General features: G+C 40.7%; 1 protein-coding gene across 3 annotated transcripts in view; it reads right to left on the reverse strand.

Moving 5' to 3' along the window:
- LOC110491825 (TOX high mobility group box family member 2) overlaps window positions 1–23550 on the reverse strand; it is a 120567-nt gene extending 97017 nt beyond the window's left edge. Inside the window, exons 1-2 of one of the 3 annotated variants that reach the window (XM_021565616.2) lie at window positions 22697–23548; window positions 16612–16724 (exon numbers count right to left, since the gene is read on the reverse strand). Coding sequence is in view for 2 of the 3 variants with exons in the window: in XM_036946726.1 (XP_036802621.1) it covers window positions 22697–22786 (90 nt within the window). In the remaining variant the exon portion in view is untranslated. Of the gene's footprint in view, window positions 1–16611; window positions 16725–22696 lie in introns of all 3 variants that reach the window. The other 2 variants (XM_036946726.1, XM_021565614.2) reach the window with 2 other exon arrangements.
- Window positions 23551–24536: the final 986 nt, after the last annotated feature.

Here is a 24536-nt window from a genome sequence, read left to right on the forward strand (position 1 = left end):
TCCATCTCTGTTAACCTCAGTTATAAGTTCACCTGGATGTAGAGAGAGGGTGAACATTACTATTTTAGTTTTTAACCATTATTTAACTGCCTTGTCAGTTCAGGGATTTGATCCAGCAACCTTTCGGTTGCTGACCCAGCACTCTAAACATTAGGCTACCTGCCGTCCCTATGGGGATGTTCCACTTCTCTTTGAAGCAGTGAGGCTGTTCAGTTGTGGAGAGAGAGAGAGAGAGAGAGAGAGAGAGAGAGAGAGAGAGAGAGAGAGAGAGAGAGAGAGAGAGAGAGAGAGAGAGAGAGAGAGAGAGAGAGAGAGAGAGAGAGAGAGAGAGAGAGAGAGAGAGAGAGAGAGAGAGAGAGAGAGAGAGAGAGAGAGAGAGAGAGAGAGAGAGAGAGCAGCTGTCTTTACCTTTGGCAGGCAAACAGGCTCATTAAGGGCATCCATGTTTGTTTTTGTGCCCGATACCTAGCCCTGAGCAAACATTGCCCTATCTCCTCTCTGCAGCCCTCACAGTCTCAACATTTCCTTTCCTATTGTGTGAGCCACTGGCAGTTCGGAACCAACCACATGTTTCCCTGCAAGTTTCTTGCCAAGCAGGCAATGCCTTTCAAAGAATGCATGGTTAATTGAGAAATGTGTTGAGGCAGACGATCACTGATGTATTGCTTTGCAGAGTGGACTGTTGTATAGGCTTTATATGGAATGTCAGAAAGTAGATTACGTTATGCGATATCAATGCAACCTTTGTGTGATGTATCGTTAGTAGAGGTGTCTGAATGCCTTTCCTTTGTTTGCTTCTGTTTTCAGATGACATCAGACATCACACATCATATCTTAGGATTGATTCACATGTTTTAGCTTCCCTGCACTGCCAATGCTTTCACAAACAAAGTTGGTTATATTCACAATACTACAGTAGAAATGGTCACACCAAAGATATTGACTTGAAATTATTTGACAGAAATGCATGATCCACTTCTGACTTGTATAAACCCCCAGGAAAGCACAAGCCCCCTTTTTCTATCATGTCCATGTCTTAGGAATATATTTCCAGCCATTTTCCAGAGTATTTCTCTAAAATGAGTCCACCCCACTTATTTGATTTGGTCTCTTCCCCTTGTTCGTCAAGCAGCTGAGTCACAATCCAATCTGAAATGAGTCCTTAATGTGGAATAATGAGGATATCATGGCGGAGCAATCTCTGCTTGTTTGAGTTTGAGTCATGTTGTAGATTCAATTAAATCAGCTGAAGTCAACCTGGCCTCAGGCCAAATCGGTAATGGATGACCTCATTCAAACAATGCCTCTGACATATTGAAACAATAAGAGGAAGGGCCTTGAGTCAGTTGCAAAAACTTGACTCAAGAGCACACAGTACATGACAGTACATTCACTAGTCCTTGTGGACGAATTCATTTGGTGGGGCAAAACTATCGGTGTGTTTGGCATCATGAAGAAATATAACACACAGTATAGGCCGAGTCAATCCTTTAAATTGCCTATCGCTGGTCTATACAGTTCAAAAGCTCTGGACTGCATGGAACTTTATATGATGATTTAGAAAAAGAAAACATGGCTCTGTTCCCTGCCTCAAACATACACTGTTCATCAGTATCTTCATTCATAATTTGACAATGAATATAGGCTATTGATAATATTGTCACACATCAGACTATTCTTAATTTCATATTTTAAGTTTATGACTTTATACTGTATGTGTACACTGCAATTAGTTCCACTGATATCCTGGACAGGATCCAGTAAAACTGAGAGGCTGCTGACCCTATTATGAACTGTGCAATGTCATGCATGGCATTATGATCTATTTCTAACCTTACTGTATTGTGTATTGTGTAGACTCACAGCCTACAGAGGAGCCATGAATTGACATTGTAAATAAATTATTGTTTGGTACATAGCGCAGTAGTAAGGTGGCCTATATGCTTTTAATGATCATGTAATAATGGCAGTAATAAAGCCTCTCTTGCAAAGCCAAACCTTGACCTAGAAAATATATGAAAATATAAAAAACTAATCGGCCTATATTCGAATCTCCCATTCCTTCCAATCCTCTCAAAAAGCTGTTGCGCAGCAACTCACTGCCTTCCTGAAGACAAAAAAATTATACGAAACGCTTCAGTCTGGTTTTAGACCCCATCATAGAACTGAGACTGCACTTGTGAAGGTGGTAAATTACCTTTTAATGGCGTCAGGCCGAGGCTCTGCATCTGTCCTCGTGCTCCTAGACCTTAGTGCTGCTTTTGATACCATCGATCACCACTTTCTTTTGGAGAGATTGGAAATCCAAATTGGTCTACACGGACAAGTTCTGGCCTGGTTTAGATCTTTTCTGTCGGAAGGATATCAATTTGTCTCTGTGGATGGTTTGTCCTCTGACAAATCAACCTTACATTTTGGAGTTTCTCAAGGCTCCGTTTTAGGACTACTATTGTTTTCACTATATATTTTACCTCTTGGTGATGTCATTCAGAAACATAATGCTAACTTTTACTGCTATGCGGATGACACACAGCTGTACATTTCGATGAAACATGGTGAAGCCCCAAATTGCCCTCCCTGGAAGCCTGTGTTTCAGACATAAGGAAGTGGATGCCGGCAAATGTTCAGCTTTTAAACTCGGACAAAAAATAAATGCTTGTTCTAGGTCCCAAGTAACAAAGAGATCTTCTGTTGAATCTGACAATTAATCTTGATGGTTGTACAGTCGTCTCAAATGAAACTGTGAAGGACCTCGGCATTACTCTGGACCATGATCTCTCTTTTGACGAACATATAAGACTGTTTCAAGGACAACTTTTTTCCATCTACGTAACATTGCAAAAATCTGAAACTTTCTGTCCAAAAAAGATGCAGAAAAATGTATCCATGCTTTTGCCACTTCTAGGTTAGACTACTGCAATTCTCTACTTTCCAGCTACCCGGATAAAGCACCCGGCTGCTCGAATCTTGACTAGAACACAAAAATGTGATCATATTACTCCAGTGCTAGCCTCTCTACACTGGCTTCCTGTTAAGGCAAGGGCTGATATCAAGGTTTTACTGCTAACCTACACATTACATGGGCTTTCTCCTACCTATCTTTCCGATTTGGTTTTGCCGTACATACCTACACATACGCTATGGTCACAAGACGCAGGCCTCCTTACTGTCCCTAGAATTTCTAAGCAAACAGCTGGAGACAGGCCTTTCTCCTATAGAGCTCCATTTTTATGGAATCCATGTGAGAGACGCAGACTCGGTCTCAACCTTTAAGTCTTTATTGAAGACTCATCTCTTCAGTAGGTCCTATGATTGAGTGTAGTCTGGCCCAGGAGTGTGAAGGTGAACGGAAAGGCACTGGCGCAACGAACCACCCATGCTGTCTCTGCCTGGCCGGTTCCCCTCTCTCCACTGGGATTATCTACCTTTAACCCTATTACAGGGGCTGAGTCACTGGCTTACTGGTGATCTTGGGGCGGCAGGGTAGCCTAGTGGTTAGAGCGTTGGACTAGTTACCGAAGGTTGCAAGTTCAAACCCCCGAGCTGACAAGGTACAAATCTGTCGTTCTGTCCCTGAACAGGCAGTTAACCCACTGTTCCTAGAACTTGTTATTAACTGACTTGCCTATTTAAATAAATGCCGTCACTTGAGTGGGTTGAGTCACTGATGTGATCTTCCTGTCTGGGTTGGCACCCCCCCTTGGGTTGTGCCGTGGCCGAGATCTTTGTGGTAAGTTGGTGGTTGAAGATATCCCTCTAGTGGTGTGGGGGCTGTGCTTTGGCAAAGTGGGTGGGGGTTATATCCTGCCTGTTTGGCTCTGCCCGGGGGTATCGTCGGACGGGGCCACAGTGTCTTCCGACCCCTCCAGTACTTATGCTGCAGTAGTTTATGTGTCGGGGGGGCAATATCTGGAGTATTTCTCCTGTCTTATCCGGTGTCCTGTGTTGAAACTGGAGCAGCACCACGGCCAGGTGGACTGGGGACAGCAAGGAGTCATCAGGCCAGGTAGTCCTGAGGCATGGTCCTAGGGCTCAGGTCCTCCGATAGAGAGAAAGAAAGAAAAAGAGAAAGAAAGAAAGAGACAAAGAAAAAGAGAGAATTCACCCTTTTTCTTTCTTTCTTTCTTTCTTTCTTTCTTTCTTTCTTTCTTTCTTTCTGGCTCTGAATTCTCTCTTTTTCTTTCTTTCTTTCTTTCTTTCTTTCTTTCTTTCTTTCTTTCTTTCTTTCTTTCTTTCTCACTTTCTTTCTTTCTCTCTTTCTTTCTTTCTCTCTCTCAGAGGACCTGAGCCCTAGGACCATGCCTCAGGACTACCTGGCCTGATGACTACTGGACCTGAGCCCTAGGACCATGCCCCAGTCCACCTGGCCATGGTGCTGCTCCAGTTTCAACTGTTCTGCCTGCGGCTATGGAACCCTGACCTGTTCATCGGACGTGCATCAGACGTGCTACCTTGTCCCAGACCTGATGTTTTCAACTCTCTAGAGACAGCAGGACCGGTAGAGATACTCTGAATGACCGGCTATGAAAAACCAACTGACATTTACTCCTGAGGTGCTGACCTGTTGCACCCTTGACAACCACTGTGATTATTATTATTTGACCCTGCTGGTCATCTATGCACATTTGAACATCTTGACCACGTTCTGTTATAATCTCTACCCGGCACAGCCAGAAGAGGACTGGCATCCCCTCATAAACTGGTTCCTCTCTAGGTTTCTTCCTAAGTTCTGGCCTTTCTAGGGAGTTTTTCCTAGCCACCGTGCTTCTACACCTGCATGCTTGCTGTTTGGGGTTTTAGGCAGGGTTTCTGTACAGCACTTTGTGACATCAGCTGATGTAAGAAGGGCTTTATAAATATATGTGATTGATTGGTTGAATAATGATTTGAGTGCTTCAATTTCGTTCCACCCAAGTTTCGGCAGGTCCACATACCAACACATTTCTGGCTACGTTACTGTGTGATAGAGAATCACCTACTAGACTCTGACTTTTATAATTGTTCCCATTTGTAAGCTGAAACACATTAAACACTTTTTAAAAAATGTGTGAAATACTCATAATACTCATAATACTCATACTCATACTTCATAACTTTAGCTTCTCTTAATGCTATTGATAGGCTATTTTAATTTGCATTATTTGGCATTTGGTAATTAAGTTCGCAACGGCAAGGAAGAGGGATGCATGGATCATTTATTTTATAAAAGACTAAACGTTTCTCAACTGTAAGGTTTGTTAAAACTACTTGTTAGATTTTATAGCTTGCTATTGTTTGTTCTACCTCTTTCATTATTACCTTATTAAAACTGAAGTTATATTCATATTAAATGGAGAGAAAATACAACATTTGGCTTTTTAAATTATTACACACTGGAGTGTCTGCTTAAAGAAATAAAGTAGGCTTCGGTTATGGCCCAGATCATTCAACATTGCACGTTTGACTTTTAAAAGTGTTTCCCCTGCCATTCAATTACCAAGGTGGGGCAGGCCACCTTCCTCACCCTGTACCCTCGTTACTAATGTAGCAAATGAAATGATTCAACACAGATGAAAAGCACAACAACTAAGACAACAAAGAAATTAGCTTTGGAAGAACTAAAAAGCATTATATTGAAAGGAACACAGTTACTATCAGTCTATCACTGATAATGGAATACAAGTTCTTGAACACAACAAATTCACCTATTTAAAATAATCCAGAAGTCTAATAAAATCATCTGTTTTTTTGTGTGGAATTAAGACGGATGATGAAGTAGTAATGAAAGTAAACGCCTTAAAGTACTGATATGGAGTCAGTCGATCTTAAGCTCTGGAGCAGTTAAACAGATAAGAACACAGAAGAGTGAAATAAAGACCCACAAACGCAGACTGCACATCATTAAGCTCTGTTCCCTCTGGTCCTTATTCCATTATAAATTAAAACTCAAGACAATTAGCACCAGATTGGTCCCAGCTCAGTGCACGACTCGTGTGCTCGAGGATCTGAGATTACTTAATTACAGTCTCATGTGGAAATCACACAGTCAGTGGCACTGCACTGGGTCACACTGAGAATACTTGGCGACGCTGCATCATCAATGGAACCACACCGGGTCACACTGAGAATACTTGGCGACGCTGCATCGTCAAGTGTCCATTCACAGTTTAGGAATGGGGAACAACAAGGTTAGCTAGCAAGCCCAGAAAACATTGAAGGTTCCTACAATGTTAGATAACATTAGGTATTATTATTTTGCCTAGTTTATGGAATACTTGACTAATCTTATCTTCAAGCAAGCAATAGAGGCACATAGCCTAGTAGCCATGAGTGGTCACATGACTCCATCACATCCCATTATATATTCCTATGTTGTCAGAGCAGGGGAGAGGAAATTGAGTGCCTTGCAGCACTATTGTGTGTGTGTGTGTGTATTAGCACCATAAATTGTCTGAAATGTACAGTTCTAATTGGGCAACCTGGGAATCATATCAATTCTATTGTAACACCTGCTCTAATAGAATAGCCCCCTGTGGTCCTTAACATGACAGGTTTCTAATAACTTTCTACAGATTTGACAAGGAGAAAAAAGAGATAGCTAGGCCCATGTACTCGTGAATATATAATGCATTAGGAATACTGTGTGTTGGTAATTATTTTAGGTGAGCGTTTTGAGAATTTCCCTAGTGTGCTTTGTACTATAAATGACAAGTCAGCATTTTGGTAAGAAAACAACAGTGGTCTGATGTCCTATGTGAAAACCAAGGGCACACTGTATCAAGTGCCATTGTTTGGGTAAGAGTGAACGCTGGGCATTTGCCAGAACGCAGTCATTCATCTAACAAGTTACACAAAACAAACCGCAAGTGTTCTACTGCAACTTCCTCTAGTTGAATTTTGTGCACGTAGGCAAATTTGCAAATATCTTCTTGGAATTGACTCATATCGTACACTGTACAGCCGCTACGTTTGAAGCGCCTACAGGTAGGTTGTTTGTTTGTTTTTGGTCTCAGATGGTGCCAGTTTATGGGAAGCATGCCGTTCAATTAAAAGCGGAGGGAGGTGGATGAGAGAGAAGGGGGAACGAGATTAGGGAGGAGAGGGGTGTCATTTTTCAGCAAGCTAGGCGTACAACATGATCTCTAATTACCCACAAAGCACTGTGTAACCTGAGCCAGAGATTAGCCCGCGTTATCTCATTTAATAAAACATGACGACGATCTCTCTGTTGGCTCTGTTGTCTTCATTCAGTTTCACTTGATATCACATGACCTGTGGGACCACAAACATTTGCTCCTGTTTACGACAAGAGCTACTTGGGCCCATATTCAAACAGTGTCTTGGTATAGGAGTGCTGATCTAGGATCAGTTTTCCCTTTTAGATCATAGTGATTTAATTTATATTCGTAGGGGAGACCTGGGCCAGTATCTACAAAGCATCTCAGCGAAAGATTGCTGATCTAGGATCAGTTTTGTCTTTTAGATCACAATGAATAATATTACATAGAGAGATCCTAGATCACCAATCCTACTCAGAGACACTTTATGCATACGGTCCCTGGTGCTTTATTTTCAGTGAGCGCCTAACTACAGCATTGGAGAGAGAAGGCCAATCAGTAAACAAAGTGTCTTCCTATTTTCTGACAATATTACCATTATTGACTTGTTATTTCAGATAAAATGCCAAAATCAAACATTCTGATTTCATGGGCCTTCCGATTATCGTGGCTCTTCATTAAATCATTGATACTCAACGAGCCAAAGTATGACAGTTATTATGTTTTTACAACCTCCCTATGTGGAGCTTTTAGAAAATGGTAATCTACAGTAAGAGTGAAGAGGTCCAATTCATCAGCAGCCTATTTTCTTCCATAGTGCGCTAGACTTTACAGAGAAAGTCTTCTGTGTATTTTCAGACTTGCGCAATCTAGCAAATCCCACCAAAGATCATATTGACTTCAGGCATTATGGTTACACTGTTTATGAAGGAAAGGAATCAAGAAAGTAAGACGCATGTTTGCCATATGATTACTGGGTACCTACCATACAGTTCAGTAAATTCAATTGAGAGAGTTGGACCCTAAACCCCTTTAAAAGTGTTATCCTCAACATATTATGACCCCCCCCCCCACCCACCCACCCACCACACACACACAAAATGGGCCCTGTTCACGTGGGTTATGACAGTAAGTGCAGCTCCAGACAGTGTTTATTCATTACTGTCTACTGTTCTATAAAAACATATGCTTGATGTTCTCTTTCCTGTGTTTGCAGTGTTAACAACCTTACTAAGTTGTCCTGCTGTTGTTCAGATAAAACAGAGTCAACTAAGCACAGCACGGTTGCCTCTAATAGCATTTCCAAAATCATACTTTATTTCCTCTGTTTGTTTTTCTTACCACTCAACAGGATGGCTTGTGGCCAACCTGAAACTAAATAGCCGGACAAAACAAAGACAAAGAGGGCCTCTCCTCTCCTCTCCTCCTCTCATTCTCTCTCTCTATCACTCTCTCTCTCTCTCTCTCTCTCTCTCTCTCCGTCTCCATCTCTCACTCTGTCACCTTCTGTGTGTCTCTCTCCTCTCCTCTCCTCTCTCCTCTCTCTCTCTCTCTCTCTCTCTCTCTCTCTCTCCTGCCACACCACTTCATTATCGCAATGCAGTGAGAAAAAGATGGCTTCAGCTCAGCTCTGCCATACACTGTAATGTTTCTCTCTGCCCATTGTGAATGAATCTCATCATTAAGTCTCAATGAGGAAGAATGAGACACAGATTTGATCTCGCTGTGGCGCTGCCGGCACCCATCTCCAGTGACTCCATTGGACGCGGGCTATCATCACCTCGCACAGGCAATTATATCTGCTAGCTAAATATAGTACACACAATAATCAGGCATTCCTGACAGACCAGGAACAAGGCAAGAGGTGCAGACCCGTCCGTATAAGAGGGAGGCACAACAGTCTATCAGGTCCATCTCCTACCTACCAACCAACGGGATCGATAAACTCAATTGATTTCCAAAAGAGACTGATACTAAATATAACACACATCCCAGCTAGCACATAATGTTCTGAGAACCATATGTTTCTTAGAGCGAGGTGAGAGTGTGGTTGCCCTATGGTTATTTTGCAACCTTCCCACAACTTTCTGGGAATGGTGCAGGATAGTTTCTTGGCTTTGCAACATTCTCAGCACAATTATGGAACTTATTTCATTACTTTACCGTATGTTCCTAAAATTTCAAACATGGTTAAATTTAATTTACATTTTGGTAATGTTCTAGGAAAGTTCTCCACATGGTTTGACATTGATAATGTTCTCAAATAGTTCAGAGAATGTTAAGAAACAAAGTTCTTCTGTGGGAATTTCAGTATTTCAGCATAATGTTTCCTACAGTTTTCATGTTCTTAAATTGTTCCAAGAACGTTAACAAACGACGTTTAACTGTGGGAATTTCAGTACTTCAACATAAAGTTTCCTACAATTTTCATCACGGTTCTATTTAAAGTTATGTTCTCAAATTGTTCCGAGAACCTTAAGAACTTTCAATTCAAACCACAAGAAAACGTTTGTAAAGTTTGGAGAACGTTCTAATAATGTTATTTAAAAACATATACATTCCATTTTCAGCAGCAACAAAACTCTCTCTATCCTCTATTTTGTGAAGTGTGTTCAGGTGTGTTGCCTCGCCCACTAATTGGCCACATCTGATCTTAATGAGTGCTGAAATGGGTTATGTTGGAATAGACTAAAATTAACAGCTTCGTATGCTTAAAAAAAACATTGTATGCTAGCTCCATCCTGGTGTTGCAGTGGACTAATTCCATGGATAGAGAACAGATGATTTTACGTTCAAATCTCACTGATGCTGTGTCACAAGAAATATTGTAATGTGTTATCATGAGTAATGTCTAAGGAAATGAATTTCCATGTTCCCTATCTGTTCTTGGAGTTCAAAAAAGTGAACCCAAAATAAGCTAGCAGTGTTATTAAAATACTTATTGAAAGAAGTTTTAAGGAAGTTATTCAAAAACCATTTCCTTTCTCAGAGATTTAATAATACCCCCTAGGAAAACTTACAAGGAACCCGGGTAAAACCTCAGTGTAACCTAAAAATAAACATTCACAGAACAGGCTAAAAGTTCCGGTCAGGACACTTATGGCTTTGTTCCCAGATCAATGGGAAACCAAAAACGTACATTCCAACAACTTCCAAGAAACCAAATGTGCTAGCTGGGATTATAAGGCATTGGGATTCATTGCATGTACAGTATCGTGCACACCATTTATTAGTAGGCATGGTTTGAATACTCAAGCTGACATGGTAAAAAGTCTGTCGATGTGCCCTTGGCCAAGGCACTTAGACCTAATTTGCTCCAGGGATGCCGTACTACTAAAACATTCCACTCTTACTGGAACAAGCCGACTGGTCCTAATTATGACAACAACATATATATTTTTTTACACTTAGATAAATTACTAAACTGTCTCCTCTTCCAATCTCTAGCTGTTTGTTGGTTTGCATTTGGACCTAGATCATTAATTAATTTTAAAAAAAATTGTTGATACCATCCCTACAGGTCATAGTGCAAACACGGCATTGATACCCACCTGATAATGTTCGGAAAGGATATTATGAAAAAACAAGTGGGGGGGGGGGGGGGGGGGGGGGGAGCTTTTAAGCCAAATGAAGAGCTTGCCATCACTGATACTATTTGCACATGATCAACTGTACCTCAGGAGGCTGATACAGATGCAGTCCTCCCCATTCATTCATTTCCACCCTCGTATTATCTGCCTCGTTGGTTGATCACCTCAAATATGAGAAAAGGAAGGTCTAAAGGGGCAAACCTCGCTCAAAGTTCATACACTGGTACATATGCTTCTTTGACTTTGAAATTGACTACATTGCAATCGGACTGTGCAGAATCACTGATTACACAACACCTAGCCTCGGAAGCCCAGGCTTCCCTCACAAAATAGCTTTCTATTCCAAATGTCAAGTCAATGAGACACAATTTGGAAGGTTGGCTTCATGAGACTACAAAACACCTTGGCTGCATTTACACAGGCAGTGTTGGTATTTTGACCAACCAGATTAGCTCTGAAAGAGATCTGATATGAAAAGATTTGATGGGATTGGTCAAAACACCCAAAAAAATCAGAATGAGGCTACATGTGTAAATGAAGCCCTTGCATCCCTAATACCTACTTATAATGTGATCAGGAAAATAACATAGAACAACAGGATCACATTGGTTCATCACATTGACCATGCGTCTGTCCTCCTGCAGCAAGAAGTTGAACCAATGTGATGGATGTACATCGTTATTAGCGCATCCATTTTAACAACCCCAGCTTTTGACTTCTTGGCACTCGCAACCATTAACAAACATAATCAACACTTAATAGAACACCCAGGGGCCTACTCCACAGCAGGTGTTGGCACAGCGTTCCTTCTTTTCTGCAGGTAAAATTAGAGTGCAGTGGAGTTGCCCCATGGGAGGCTTGTTCTGACTAACTCAGTCTTACTGGAACAAGCCGACTGGTCCTAATTATGCCAACAGCCTCTCAGAGGAACAGACTACTACTCTCTCTCTCTCTCTCTAATTAGTGCACAGGCATCCCTTTTTCTCTCCCTCTATCCAAGTCTCCCCTCTCTCTCTCTCTCTCTCTCTCTCTGAATCGCTCACTCCCTTTCCCACTATCCAGCACACAGAAAGAGAGACACTCAACAACAAATACTACATGCACAGAACTGATTGAGGAGGCCTCCATAAGGAATATTCCATTAGTTGACTGTTATTTCTAGGCTTCATTCACTCTTAAATAGGAACAATCCCTGTTCTCAGATAAGTTGGATGGATACCTATGCAATGATTACACAACCCTACATTTTTTTTAAAAATCTGTCAGTCTTACATTTAAATGGATGTCACACCAAGCATTTCTCCTTTGCCAAGAAAATCCATCCACCTGCCAGGTGTGGCATATCAAGAAGCTGATTCAACAGCATGATCATTACACAGGCGCAGCTTGTGCAGGGGACAATAAAAGGCCACTCTAAAATGTGCAGTTTTGTCACATAACACAATGCCACAGGTGTCTCAAGTTTTGAGGGAGCGTGCATGTTGGCATGTTGACTACAGGAATGTCCACCGGAGCTATTGCCAGAGAACTGAATGTTAATTTCTCTACCATAAGCTGCCTCCAACATAATTTTAGAGAATTTGGCAGTATGACCAACTGGCCTCACAACCGCAGACCACGTGTAACCTCCACATCCAGCTTCTCACCTACGGGAGAAGTATTTATGTCTTTAAGATAGCCCTTTGTGGGGGAAAAACTCATTCTGATTGGCTGGGCCTGGCTCCCTATGCCCTCCCAGGCCCACCCATGGTTGTGCCCCTGCTCAGTCATGTGAAATCCATAAATTAGGGCCAAATGAATTTATTTCAATGAACTAATTTCCTTATTTGAACTGTAACTCAGTAAAAATAAAAAATGTTGCATGTTGCTTTTATAATTTTGTTCAGTGTATCAAACAGTCTTAAAACGATCTACATTGGTTTGGATGCAAATATCATGAAACCGATAAGACACCTTCATTTGACTGGGTGAAAATCAGTTTTTTGGACCTAACTTGCTAACCACATCTTCCATGTGGTTTCTTCCTTCACAGATGACCTCTGAAATGATGACCTCTTCCTAAATATTTGGCCACATGATACATTTTGTGTATGGTTAACTAGAAACAAAGGGTTAGCTCAACCAGTGTGTAGTGGTGCCTGGAGAAGTGGGTATACTCTAATTTGAAAACATTTCCCAAACAAAGGCGCTGCGTGAAAAATAACATGACAAACAGTAACATACACTCTGAATGACCTAAAATGATGAATCCCATATTTGTCATCACAGTCAGGCCAACCTAAGCTGTCCTGTGCAAGTAGGCTAATAGTAGGCCTATTCTTGAAAGATGAATTAAGCTGCCAACTGAGTCTTCTTCAGGTTGCTTGAATGTCAAACTTTTTAAATAGAAAAACAACAAACTTGGATGTTCTAAATTCAAAATAATGCGTAAACCATATCAGAAGACCACTTTTAAGGTCTGGGAAAAATCACAGAAGTTTTGTGTAGTTACCCTTTAATTCAAGTTTGCAGGCATCTACAGTTGAAGTCGGAAGTTTGCATACATTTAGGTTGGAGTCATTAAAACTCATTTTTCAAACACTCCACAAATTTCTTGTTAACAAACTATAGTTCTGGCAAGTCGGTTAGGACATCTACTTTGTGCGTGACACAAGTAATTTTTTCAACAATTGTTTACAGACAGATTATTTCATTTATAATTCACTGCATCACAACTCCAGTGGGTCAGAAGTTTACATACACTAAGTTGACTGTGCCTTTAAACAGCTTGGAAAATTCCAGAAAATGATGTCATGCCTTTAGAAGCTTCTGATAGGCTCATTTGAGTCAATTAGAGGTGTACCTGTGGATGTATTTCAAGTCCTACCTTCAAACTCAGTGCCTCTTTGCTTAACCTCGTTCGAAAATCAAAATAAATCAGCCAAGACCTCATAAAAAAATGTGTAGACCTCCACAAGTCTGGTTCATCCTTGGGAGCAATTTCCAAACGCCTGAAGGTACCACGTTCATCTGTACAAACAATAGTACGCAAGTATAAACACCATGGGACCACGCAGACGTCATTCCGCTTAGGAAGGAGACGCATTCTGTCTCCTAGAGATGAACGTACTTTGGTGCAAAAAGTGCAAATCAATCCCAGAACAACATCAAAGGACCTTGTGAAGAAGCTGGAGGAAACAGGTACAAATGTATCTATATCCACAGTAAAACGAGTCCTATACCGACATAACCTGAAAGGCCGCTCAGCAAGGAAGAAGCCACCGCTACAAAACCACCATTAAAAAGGCAGACTACGGTTTGCAACTACACATGGGGATAAAGACAGTACTTTTTGGAGAAATGTCCTCTGGTCTGATGAAACAAAAATAGAACTGTTTTGCCATAATGACCATCATTATGTTTGGAGGAGAAAAGCCGAAGAACACCATCGCAACCGTGAAGCACGGGGGTGGCAGCTTCATGTTGTGGGGGTGGCAGCATCATGTTGTGGGGGTGCTTTGCTGCAGGAGGGACTGGTTTACTTCACGAAACAGATGGCATCATAAGGAAAGGAAAATGTATGTGAATATATTGAAGCAACATCTCAAGACATCAGTCAGGAAGTTAAAGCTTGGTCGCAAATGGGTCTTCGAAATGGACAATGACCCCAAGCATACTTCCAAAGTTGTGGCAAAATGGCTTAAGGACAACAAAGTCAAGCTATTGGAGTCGCCATCACGAAGCCCTGACCTCAATCCTATAGAACATTTGTGGGCGGAACTAAAAAAGCATGTGCGAGCAAGGAGGCCTACAAACCTGACTCAGTTACACCAGCTCTGTCAAGAGGAATGGGACAAAATTCACCCGACTTTTGTGGGAAGCTTGTGGAAGGCTACCCGAAATGTTCGACCCAAGTTAAACAATTTAAAGGCAAAATGCTACCAAATACCAATTGAGTGTATGTAAACTTCTGACCCACTGGGAAGGTGATGAACAAAATAAAAACTGAAGTACATCATAAAGTGGTGATCCTAACTGACCTAAAACAGGGAATTTTTACTAGTATTAAATGTCAGGGACTGTGAAAAACTGAGTTTAAATGTATTTAGCTAAGGTACAGGTAAACTTCCGACTTCAACTGTAGCACTGATTTTTGTGTGTGTAACAGTAAGTTAGCAAATAAAATGGCCACTGGATTTATGCAAATAATTATGATATCATTCTCCCAGATAGACATAGGCTACATTTAACAGAAGACTGTTAGGCCTATCATTAGCATCACAATATTTTTCCTATTCCTTATTTGTTTGAAAGCTGGATGTTTTACTTCATATTATGAGGCATGTCTTACCTTGCTTCAAAGTACCCTATAGACAAAATCCCACCTTAGAAACATGGAAGCAATTATTTTATAAAGACTTCCTCATTATGCGTTATCCTGGTCTATTGTTTTTCTTCTAACTTTCTTTCATTGTCCAGCAGCCAAAGGTCATATTAGCAACTCATGATAGTTTTTGCATCTTAAGATCTCCCCTCTTTCTAAATTTCTAACTTTTATTTTTAAATCTCTGTCTATGAATCAGCTCACAAGTGAGGAGTGCTTTTAAGAAGATGTTTTCTTGCTATTTGCATTTTGGAACATTCACGTATAGGCCTACCACCGTGTGCACATTGCTGCACTTAAAATGTGAAGAAAATAATAGTTTATCAACATTTTAAGCTAAACATTTTGATCTGTTCCATCAGCTTTCTTAATTGATACGTTGTATACCTCCACTACACTACTTAAATACGCATCGTGGGGATTAAGTAGTGAGTATACACAATGCCTACTGAAAAATAAGTGGGTATACAGCGTATACCTCCGTATATCCTCCACTACACCACTTGGCTCAACTAACCCTTGTCATGACTTACCCCACTCTCCTCCACTGTATTGTATTGGTCTGACCTATATTCCCAAGCTCCTGGGCTCCCGAGTGGCGCAGCGGTCTAAGGCACTGCATCTCAGTGCTAGAGGTGTCATTACATAAACCCTGGTTTGAATTCAGGCTGTACCACAACCGGCTGTGATTGGGAGTCCCATAGGGCGGCGCACAATTGGCCCAGCGTTGTCTGGGTTTGGCCAGGGTAGGCCATCCTTGTAAATGCGATTTTTTCTTAACTGACTTGCCTAGTTAAATAAAGGTTGTTTTTTATGTGAACACGTTTTCGAAAAATTCTTAAATATCTGCTCAGAATTAAGATTCAAAGGTGCTGAAAGAATGGCGTGTCACCATGACATGACACCTTGAGTTTGAACATTTTTATTTGGTTATTGAACTACAGTAGGTGAAGTGGATTTGCTTCCGGTAACAGAATTACAGTGAAGTAATTACATCATGGGTCCCGGATCTGTACTATACAGAAATTGAAAATGATGGATATGAATATCATTAAGGTGATGTATCCTGAATAGGAACATAAAGGTAGAAATATATTATTTCCTTTTTCATATTTGCATGCTGCTCTACACGCTGGCTGTTGTTGTAATGAGCTGTGCCCCCAAACAAGACTACATTTGGTTGGTCTGGACCTGACCAGATCTGAAACAATCATAGATGTCTACGTTAAACGTTGGGCATCACAGTACAGCACAGTAGAGCACAGTACAGTTCAGTACAGTAGAGTACAGTACAGTACAGTAAAGTAAATATGTTCAGTAGAGTACAGTACTATAAAGTACATTTGAGTCATTTATACTGTACTCTACTTTAGTGTGCTCTACTGTACTGTACTGAACTCTACTCTACTGTGCAGTACTCTACTTTTCTTTATTGTACTGTTCTGTAATGTAATGCCAGTGATGTGGATGTCGATTATGGCAGCCCCCCACACCTCTCTGATTCAGAGGGTTTGGCTTAAATGTAGAAGACGCATTTCAGTTGAATGCATTCAGTTGTACAACTGACTAGGTATCCCCCTTTCCCTTTTTCCTTTACTGTTCTCTACTGTGCTCTACTTACCTGTCCAAACTTCCGGTGTCGGTCAGTTCTCAGTGGTTGAGGATGCTTATTACTGTCAATAGGTGGTAGGTGTCATAGAAGCTGTCAGTAATAGCCGGGAGAGGTGACATTAACTGGAGAAAGAGAGGAGTGAGAGAGTGAGAGAGACCGGCAGAGAGAGAGAAGGGAGAGTGAGGGGCTTTCCAGACTGTTTTCACAGTCTTGCTTTTAACACCTGATGATACAGTTATGAGCTGAACATAACAGTTTCCCAGTGGAAGGGAGTACAGTAGCAGGTGACCCAACTGTGGTTTGTGACTACTATGATTTCCCATTGTAGCCAATTCAATTGTCGTTACAGATTTTTCAGTAATTCCGTTAGCGATTTGGTAACATAATTATGAGTTCTAATCACTTAATAAAACAAACTTGATATCAGTAAAAACACCAGAACTAATTGGTAGGTCTACCTTTACTTGTTACTACTTCTTTGAACTTTCATTATCCTCCCTCCTCATGAGGGAGAGAAATTAGAAAAATAAGAGAGCTTGGGTCTAAGGTAAGGTTCTAGCTATCTGCAGACAGATGATTGTGAGATAGTTGGTTTGAATAGGGATTTTTGCTGTGTGTGCTGTCATTCTGTGAACAAACTTTGCATCTGCACTGTTCTTCAAGTAAATGTGTTTTTGTTACATTTTCTGTGGATATTCTTAAAAGTAGTCATTGTGCATTGAGTTGTATGGTTTGTTTAACTTTGCAATCATTGTTTTTTTGTTTGACATACATTTTACATTTAAAAACCAGTTCACTCTGTGTTGAATTGCCCTCTATTAACAGTAACAGGTTCATAATGGCATGGGGGACTAAAGACAGTGTGCAAAATATCTGGCCCATTGATGATTTCAAATGGTAGGAATTCCCATTAAAATCTCTTCAGAGGAAAGTGTGTGATTTACTGCATGTTGTTCCTACTGTGCTCTCTGTGTCCACACTGTGGTATGTATGTATGGCCTTCCCCTTCACAGCCTAGAAAATCAATTGTGATTGTGATGCCGTAGTCAGCAAAACCAGTAAATGGCTGAAGTCGGAGTGAGCACACACTGGCTACATCCCAAATGGCACCCTATTCGCTACAAAGTGCAATCCTTTTGACCAGAGCCATATGGGCCTTGGTCAAAAGTAGCACACTCTTTAGGGCATAGGGTGCCATTTGGGATGCATACACTGTCCATGTGCTGTGTGGCACTGATTACTTCAACCCATTCTGCTCACTCTCCCTCCACCACATAACACAGAGCTTGTCATTAGCTAATAGCTATAATACTCTGTTGCCCTAGGATATAAAACTGTACCATAGCTTGTATTATTTCAAGGATCTCCTTCAAGGACTAACATCTAATGGAATTGACAATATTGCAAATGCTTCTGATCAACAAGTGTAGGTTTCATGTATACAGCATATTATGGAATATGTCATCTTTGCTAAAGAGAAATATATATCATATAAGCCATCCAGTTTTAAAATAGCAGTAGAGGACAATTGGAAAATACAGCTCAATTCCTTATTAAAACGTGATACTGTTTCGTATTTCCAAAGCAGCACAAAGATTGCAGTAATTACAAAGTTTGATGTTATTTCTAGGCTGTGGGAGCACCACAGAGTAAGGGAGCGTATTATCACAGACATGTCCGAGTTATTCATGGGCACGTGTGAGTCGATTGGGGAGCTTGAGCTTCTCTGCACTTGTACAGTATCTCAACTCTTTTGAAATTCCCCTTTTCATCCTCCAACAGCCCCTTTTGTGATTATTTATTATTAGTTCCATTTGCCCTCAAATGTGGAAAGTTTAGCTCCACCAAGTCAAATGGCTACCTATAGGATGTAAGAGACATTATGGAGGAAGTGACATACGGGGCTATATTCAAACAAAATCTGAAAAAAATACTTCACATTTTCTCTTATCAAGACATTTCAACCAATAATGGAGAGTGCCATGGTCAATTGAACTGAATAGTAAGGTTATTGATTTACCCTTTAGGGTAATTAATTACCTTTAAATACCTTTCAAAAGAGCATTCACACTAAAACTAACAATTGTATGCTGAAATAGAACCATGCCATTCTTGTTCCTACGGATGTCTTGTAATCATACTAATTAGTTACCATAACAAGGTTTGTAACCCTTTGTGGGTTTACCTTTTTGACTATACCCCCCATCTTTCAGAGATATGATTCGGCTTGAGGATGAACATTACAGGCGCACTCTACAGACAGCAAACTATCTTGCCGGGACCTCTTTTTCATTCAAATCATCTCACCATTCTAAGGTTTGACCAGGGATCACAATGTCTAATTCTAAAAATGTCACACGCTCACAGGAAGTGTGCAACAAAAAAGTAAGACGGCACCAGTGAACCTGTGTGGCTTAGTAAAGCATGGCGCTTACAATGTTTAACCCACGACAGGGGACACCCATATAAAAACACATACATGCACTACTGGAAGTAGCTTTGGATAAAACGTCTACTAATGGCATATATTACCGTTTAATGGAAATATGAGCATGCATGAGACTCATTTGCCTCCTTTCCATCTCTGAAAGGGTCTGTAGCAAAATTTCTGAGGAACTCAGCAGCAGAGTCCGCATAACACTATCGCCACTGAGGGATTAGATGTACATTCGAGGCCCACATTAGAGAGGCTGATGCTACTCTTAAAATCTGCAATATGTAACTTTTTGGGTGACCCAACCAAATTCATAATTTTCATTGAAAGCAAGTCTAAGAAGTAGGTAGATATTTTCCATAGTGCTCTATTTCAATGCTTCCCGTTCTTAAGTTTAGTTTTTGAGTCTTTTACTTTCGGTTTTGCACACCAGCTTCAAACTGTTGAAAATACAAGATTTTTGTTTATTGAAAAGATAGTACAATGATTCTCTAGTCTACACATTGCTTGTTTGGTTACATAAACTGAAACTAGGTGAACTATTAGAATTTTTACAACCAGGAAATGATGGAGCGATTTCTGCGTATTGCACCTTTAAATGGGACAACCATTTTGACAACGCTTTGAGGATAATAAACTGACCCAACGCACCTTGTTAACATGAGACCAGATGGTCCCAATGGCCTCCGTCTCATTTGCAACACCAGTGAAGGTAGTTAGTGTTACCTGGGGAAGGATTGTTATTTGAAAAAGTTTTATAATTTAAAATAATTACCTGAGATTCAAGGGACTAAAGACACATTTGGGAGCATTCCAATATAGCCTAGCCATGTGTGCTTTCTTTCTGAGATACTCAGCTTCACACCACTGAAGCAGTCTTGTTAGTCTAGCAGTCTTGTTAGTCTACATTAAGGCAGAACTTTATCAGTACATTCTTATAAACTCAGCAAAAAAAGAAACGGCCCTTTTTCAGGTCCCTGTCTTTCAAAGATAATTAGTAAAAATCCAAATAACTTCACAGATCTTCATTGTAAAGGGTTTAAACACTGTTTCCCATGCTTGTTCAATGAACTTTAAACAATGAATGAACATGCACCTGCGGAACGGTCGTTAAGACACTAACAGTTTACAGACGGAAGGCAATTAAGGTCACAGTTATGAAAACTTAGGACACTAAAGAGGCTTTTCTACTGACTCTGAAAATCACCAAAAGAAAGATGCCCAGGGTCCCTGCTCATCTGCGTGAACGTGCCTTAGGCATGCTGCAAGGAGGCATGAGGACTGCAGATGTGGCCAGGGCAATAAATTGCAATGTCTGTACTGTGAGACACCTAAGACAGCACTACAGGGAGACAGGATGGACAGCTGATCGTCCTCGCAGTGGCAGAGCATGTGTAACAACACCTGCACAGGATCGGTACATCCGGACATCACACCTGTGGGACAGGTACAGGATGGCAACAACAACTGCCCGAGTTACACCAGGAACGCACAATCCCTCCATCAGTGCTCAGACTGTCCGCAATAAGCTGAGAGGGGCTGAGGTCTGCTATAAGGCAGGTCCTCACCAGACATCACCGGCAACAACGTCGCCTATGGGCACAAACCCACCGTTGCTGGACCAGACAGGACAGGCAAAAAGTGCTCATCACTGACGAGTCGCGGTTTTGTCTCACCAGGGTTGATGGTCAGATTCACGTTTATCGTCGAAGGAATGAGCGTTACGCCCAGGCCTGTACTCTGGAGCGGGATCGATTTGGATGCGGAGGGTCAGTCATGGTCTGGGGCGGTGTGTAACAGCATCATCGGACTGAGCTTGTCATTGCAGGCAATCTCAGCGCTGTGCGTTACAGGGAAGACCATTTTAATTGAACAACACATGTAGAGACTAAGTAATTCCACAGGTTTTCATCTGTGAACTGCCTCTCAATGTGACTGGATTGAATTCTTAGAAGTGTGAAATTCCACAGTAATGGAATTATGCTGAGACGTTTCACTTTAAAATGTATGCCAAACAAAATCCTTTGATTTCCAAGTTTAACAAACCATACAACTATACAAAAACACATGAAGAACAGTGCAAATGCAAAGTTTGGTAACATAATGACGGCACCAACAGCACAAACCGCCAATCCGTTACTAAGATTTTCATCTGCACTCTTCTTCAAGTAAACGTTTTTGTCAAATTTTGTGTGTACATTTTTAAAAGTAGTCCTTGTGCATAGAGTTGTAAGGTTTGTTAAACTTTGAAATCACCCTCAGCTTAATTCCTTTACCGTGGAATTGCCCTAGTGCAATTCCCAAATGCTTATGCAAAGTTTCAACCACCTAATCTGGATTTTATGGATATGATGACTCAATCCAGATATCGGACTGATTGCGTTCACTTCCTCTTTCTCTTGTTTGCAGGAGTATTGCGGGCTACAATGGCCCATCTCAGGGTAACATATTAGGCAAACTGATGAAGACAGTATTTATTTTAGATGCACAAATATTTGTTGTTTCCATCAGCCATAGTAGGCTTTAGGCTACCACTACGTTGTCACTGTGGATGTGATGAAAAGCTGACAGATCAGACCTTTTCCCAGCATTATCACCCACAGGACCAGACCTCAACCGATCATGATTTTCTGAAAATGGAAGCTATAATAGGCCTGTAATGTGAGCAGTATAGTCAAAACCAAAAGTATTACAACTGTCTAATTGTACATTTGACACATGCTTTTTATTATTTTTGATCAAGTTGCCATAATATGCATATTCATGGAACATAGGCTGCCACTGGCACACTTGTCTGTGATTGTGAAGCAGCACAGTTCGAGAACTGAAGCAGTGGGATGTAAAAATATGCTTCTAAAAGATGTGGCTCTAAAACCATTTTAGTATTAATTTCACAGTGGGACATCATGTTTGTGACTCAGAATCATCAAAGATATGGGCAATATTGACTAATAGCCTATTTTAATCCAACATGCTCATTCAACTAACGGGATAGCCTCTCAGAACGAGAGCAATAGCCTACTCTACCAGCTGATTAAAAAATATGGTTAGACCTCTAAGAAGGTATGAACAAGAAAAGTTAAAAATGTAGGGTAAATGCAAAGTGCATGGATATGCGCAAGAGCAATGTATTAAGATTCCAGCAACATGGTTTATCAAACGCCGTGTAGACTGGTCAATGTAGACTAACAGCAATCAAGTAGGCTAACGTTACATTGTAGCAGTATATTGTCGCAGGTATCCAAATTGTAGCAGGTATGCAAAGTGTGTTACATTATAGCCGAAACGTAAGCAAAATGGTTATGTTATAGCCTAGAATAGTTATATCATATGCCCAATATGTTGGCTGAAAAAGAGATAGAGAAGAAAGTAGAAGTAGAAGAAGAACAATAAAAAAAAAACGGTTCAGGCTATGTGGATGTGTGGGTTGTCAGAGAACCCCATCTCAAAACGTGTAATTGTTGTAATAAGGAATGGAATCACATGGAATGGAAACACGCGTTGGTGGAAACGTCCAGTTTCAGTTAAACACCCCATGCCATGCATGTCTATTGCACAAATGTTGCAGGCTGCTGAACAAGAAGCAGAGGCAGGGGAGAAAATGTGTAGACTTCAATCTCTAGGCAGTAACGCACTAGGAGGACTGCACTTTGTTATTACCTTGTTCGCGTGGTAAAAGTCCAACGAGCTTAGACAACTTGGATCAGAACCCACACTTGACGGGTGCGCAGGATAAAATCTCACGTCCATATCAGGTTCTGCGAGACTGACGGCATGAAATCCGTTTCAGTGTCTTTGACTCACTCTATTGCTTAGCCAAACAAAATAAGAAAGAAGTAAAGAAATAAAAAGGGGTTGAGTTTTCTGTGCACTCTGTGCACTCTTCCCTCACATCCGTTTGCGGTCGAACTTCTGCACCAACTCGCGTCCTAGTGATGAACAGTCCTTTTTTTCGCTTACTAGAGCGCGTCCGCTTTGGAGAACCAAAACAGTTATCACTTAACGGTAGAACAAAAATAACAGCACATATGCAGATTAGTTATACTATTAAGTTAGGCATACTCCAGAACAAATGAAATAAAATGTTCCCCCTTGGTTTATTTAAAAAAGCATAAGATGAGCCCTCTGAATATGTTTGTTTTTTCCCGTTGTTCTCATACTCCACAGGCTTTGTGACGGAGGTGCATATTCATGCATTGATTCCAGGCAATGGTTCGAGGACAGAGAAGTGGTTGGACTGTTCTTCACCATATGCCATGCGACCTCTACTGATAATAAATGGGAAAGAGGAATGGAGAGAAAGGGGGGAGGGGAGGTTGGTGGCTGCCTTGGCAACCGCTCTCCTTTCTGCAACTGCGCGTTTCAGATTAGCAATGTAGTAGTGTGCAGGGCTCTGCATTATAAAGCACACACAGATTAGCCTATACAGTATATTGCGTACCAAAGGTTCCATTTGCTTTATTTAGTGTGCCAAGCCGAAAGGCATGAGGATGTCTGCATTCAATGCAATGTTTCGTCAACATACATGTTAACTTAAACACAAACCTCTGTATAGAAATATAGAACTATGAACCTATAGAATTCCAAACAGTACACAAATATAAAGGTTTGGGTATACACAGCAGCTATTACACATCGACCAAGGACACAAACAGCTGTAATGAAATGAAATGTTACTGCAAAAAGCTGATTGAGCTCTTGGCATTGTTTTATTTTTATGTAAAAGATAAAACAATGTTGCCTTAAAACATCCAATGTTATTTCAGACGAAGCAGAGGAGGGCTTGCATTCTTTCCCATTTTAGCAATGATTATGAAGTTAACAATTGTTATATGGTATATAGAGGCTATGTCTAAATCCATCACAACAAAAAGGCATCATGGGAAATTACTTTGGAATGTTAAAAGTGTTATAAAAGTAGGCTAATAGGAATGGCTATTGGCTATTATCATGCTTTGTCTAAGATCGACATTATTTTTATATGTTTTGCCAATTGTGCTTGCATTTATACAGATAATATAATGGTATAGCAATTGGCACCACTTTTATCAAAACAATAACAGATAGGAACAGAACAGAGTATGTTTAATGACTAGCATATATGAATATAAATACATTGATTATTAGGTCTCGTTACTGATTAGTGACATGAGTTGTGATAAACATTTTACATTCTCAAAGGAGTGCAAAATATGCACAGGAGCTATTTATTATATTGGCAATTGAGTGCAAATGTATAGGGAAAGGTTGAAAGAGCTAGCTCCCTTTGACAGCTCACTGAATTTGATGGATAGCACTCCCTTGCCCTGTGATGTGCATGCACATTTGATGTTGAAATTGCCTATCCATGGGACCATTGTCTTTCAATCATGTCAAGGCAAAGTACAGATTACACTTTACAGTGTTGTGTTATTATCATACCACTGTAGATCCCATGCACCATGCACAAAATGGTTTATATGTTCATATAAAGTAGGTAAATACTTCAGGTGCCCATTGT

Source organism: Oncorhynchus mykiss, chromosome 16 (assembly GCF_013265735.2).
Source record: "Oncorhynchus mykiss isolate Arlee chromosome 16, USDA_OmykA_1.1, whole genome shotgun sequence".
Taxonomy (NCBI): Eukaryota; Metazoa; Chordata; class Actinopteri; order Salmoniformes; family Salmonidae; genus Oncorhynchus; species Oncorhynchus mykiss.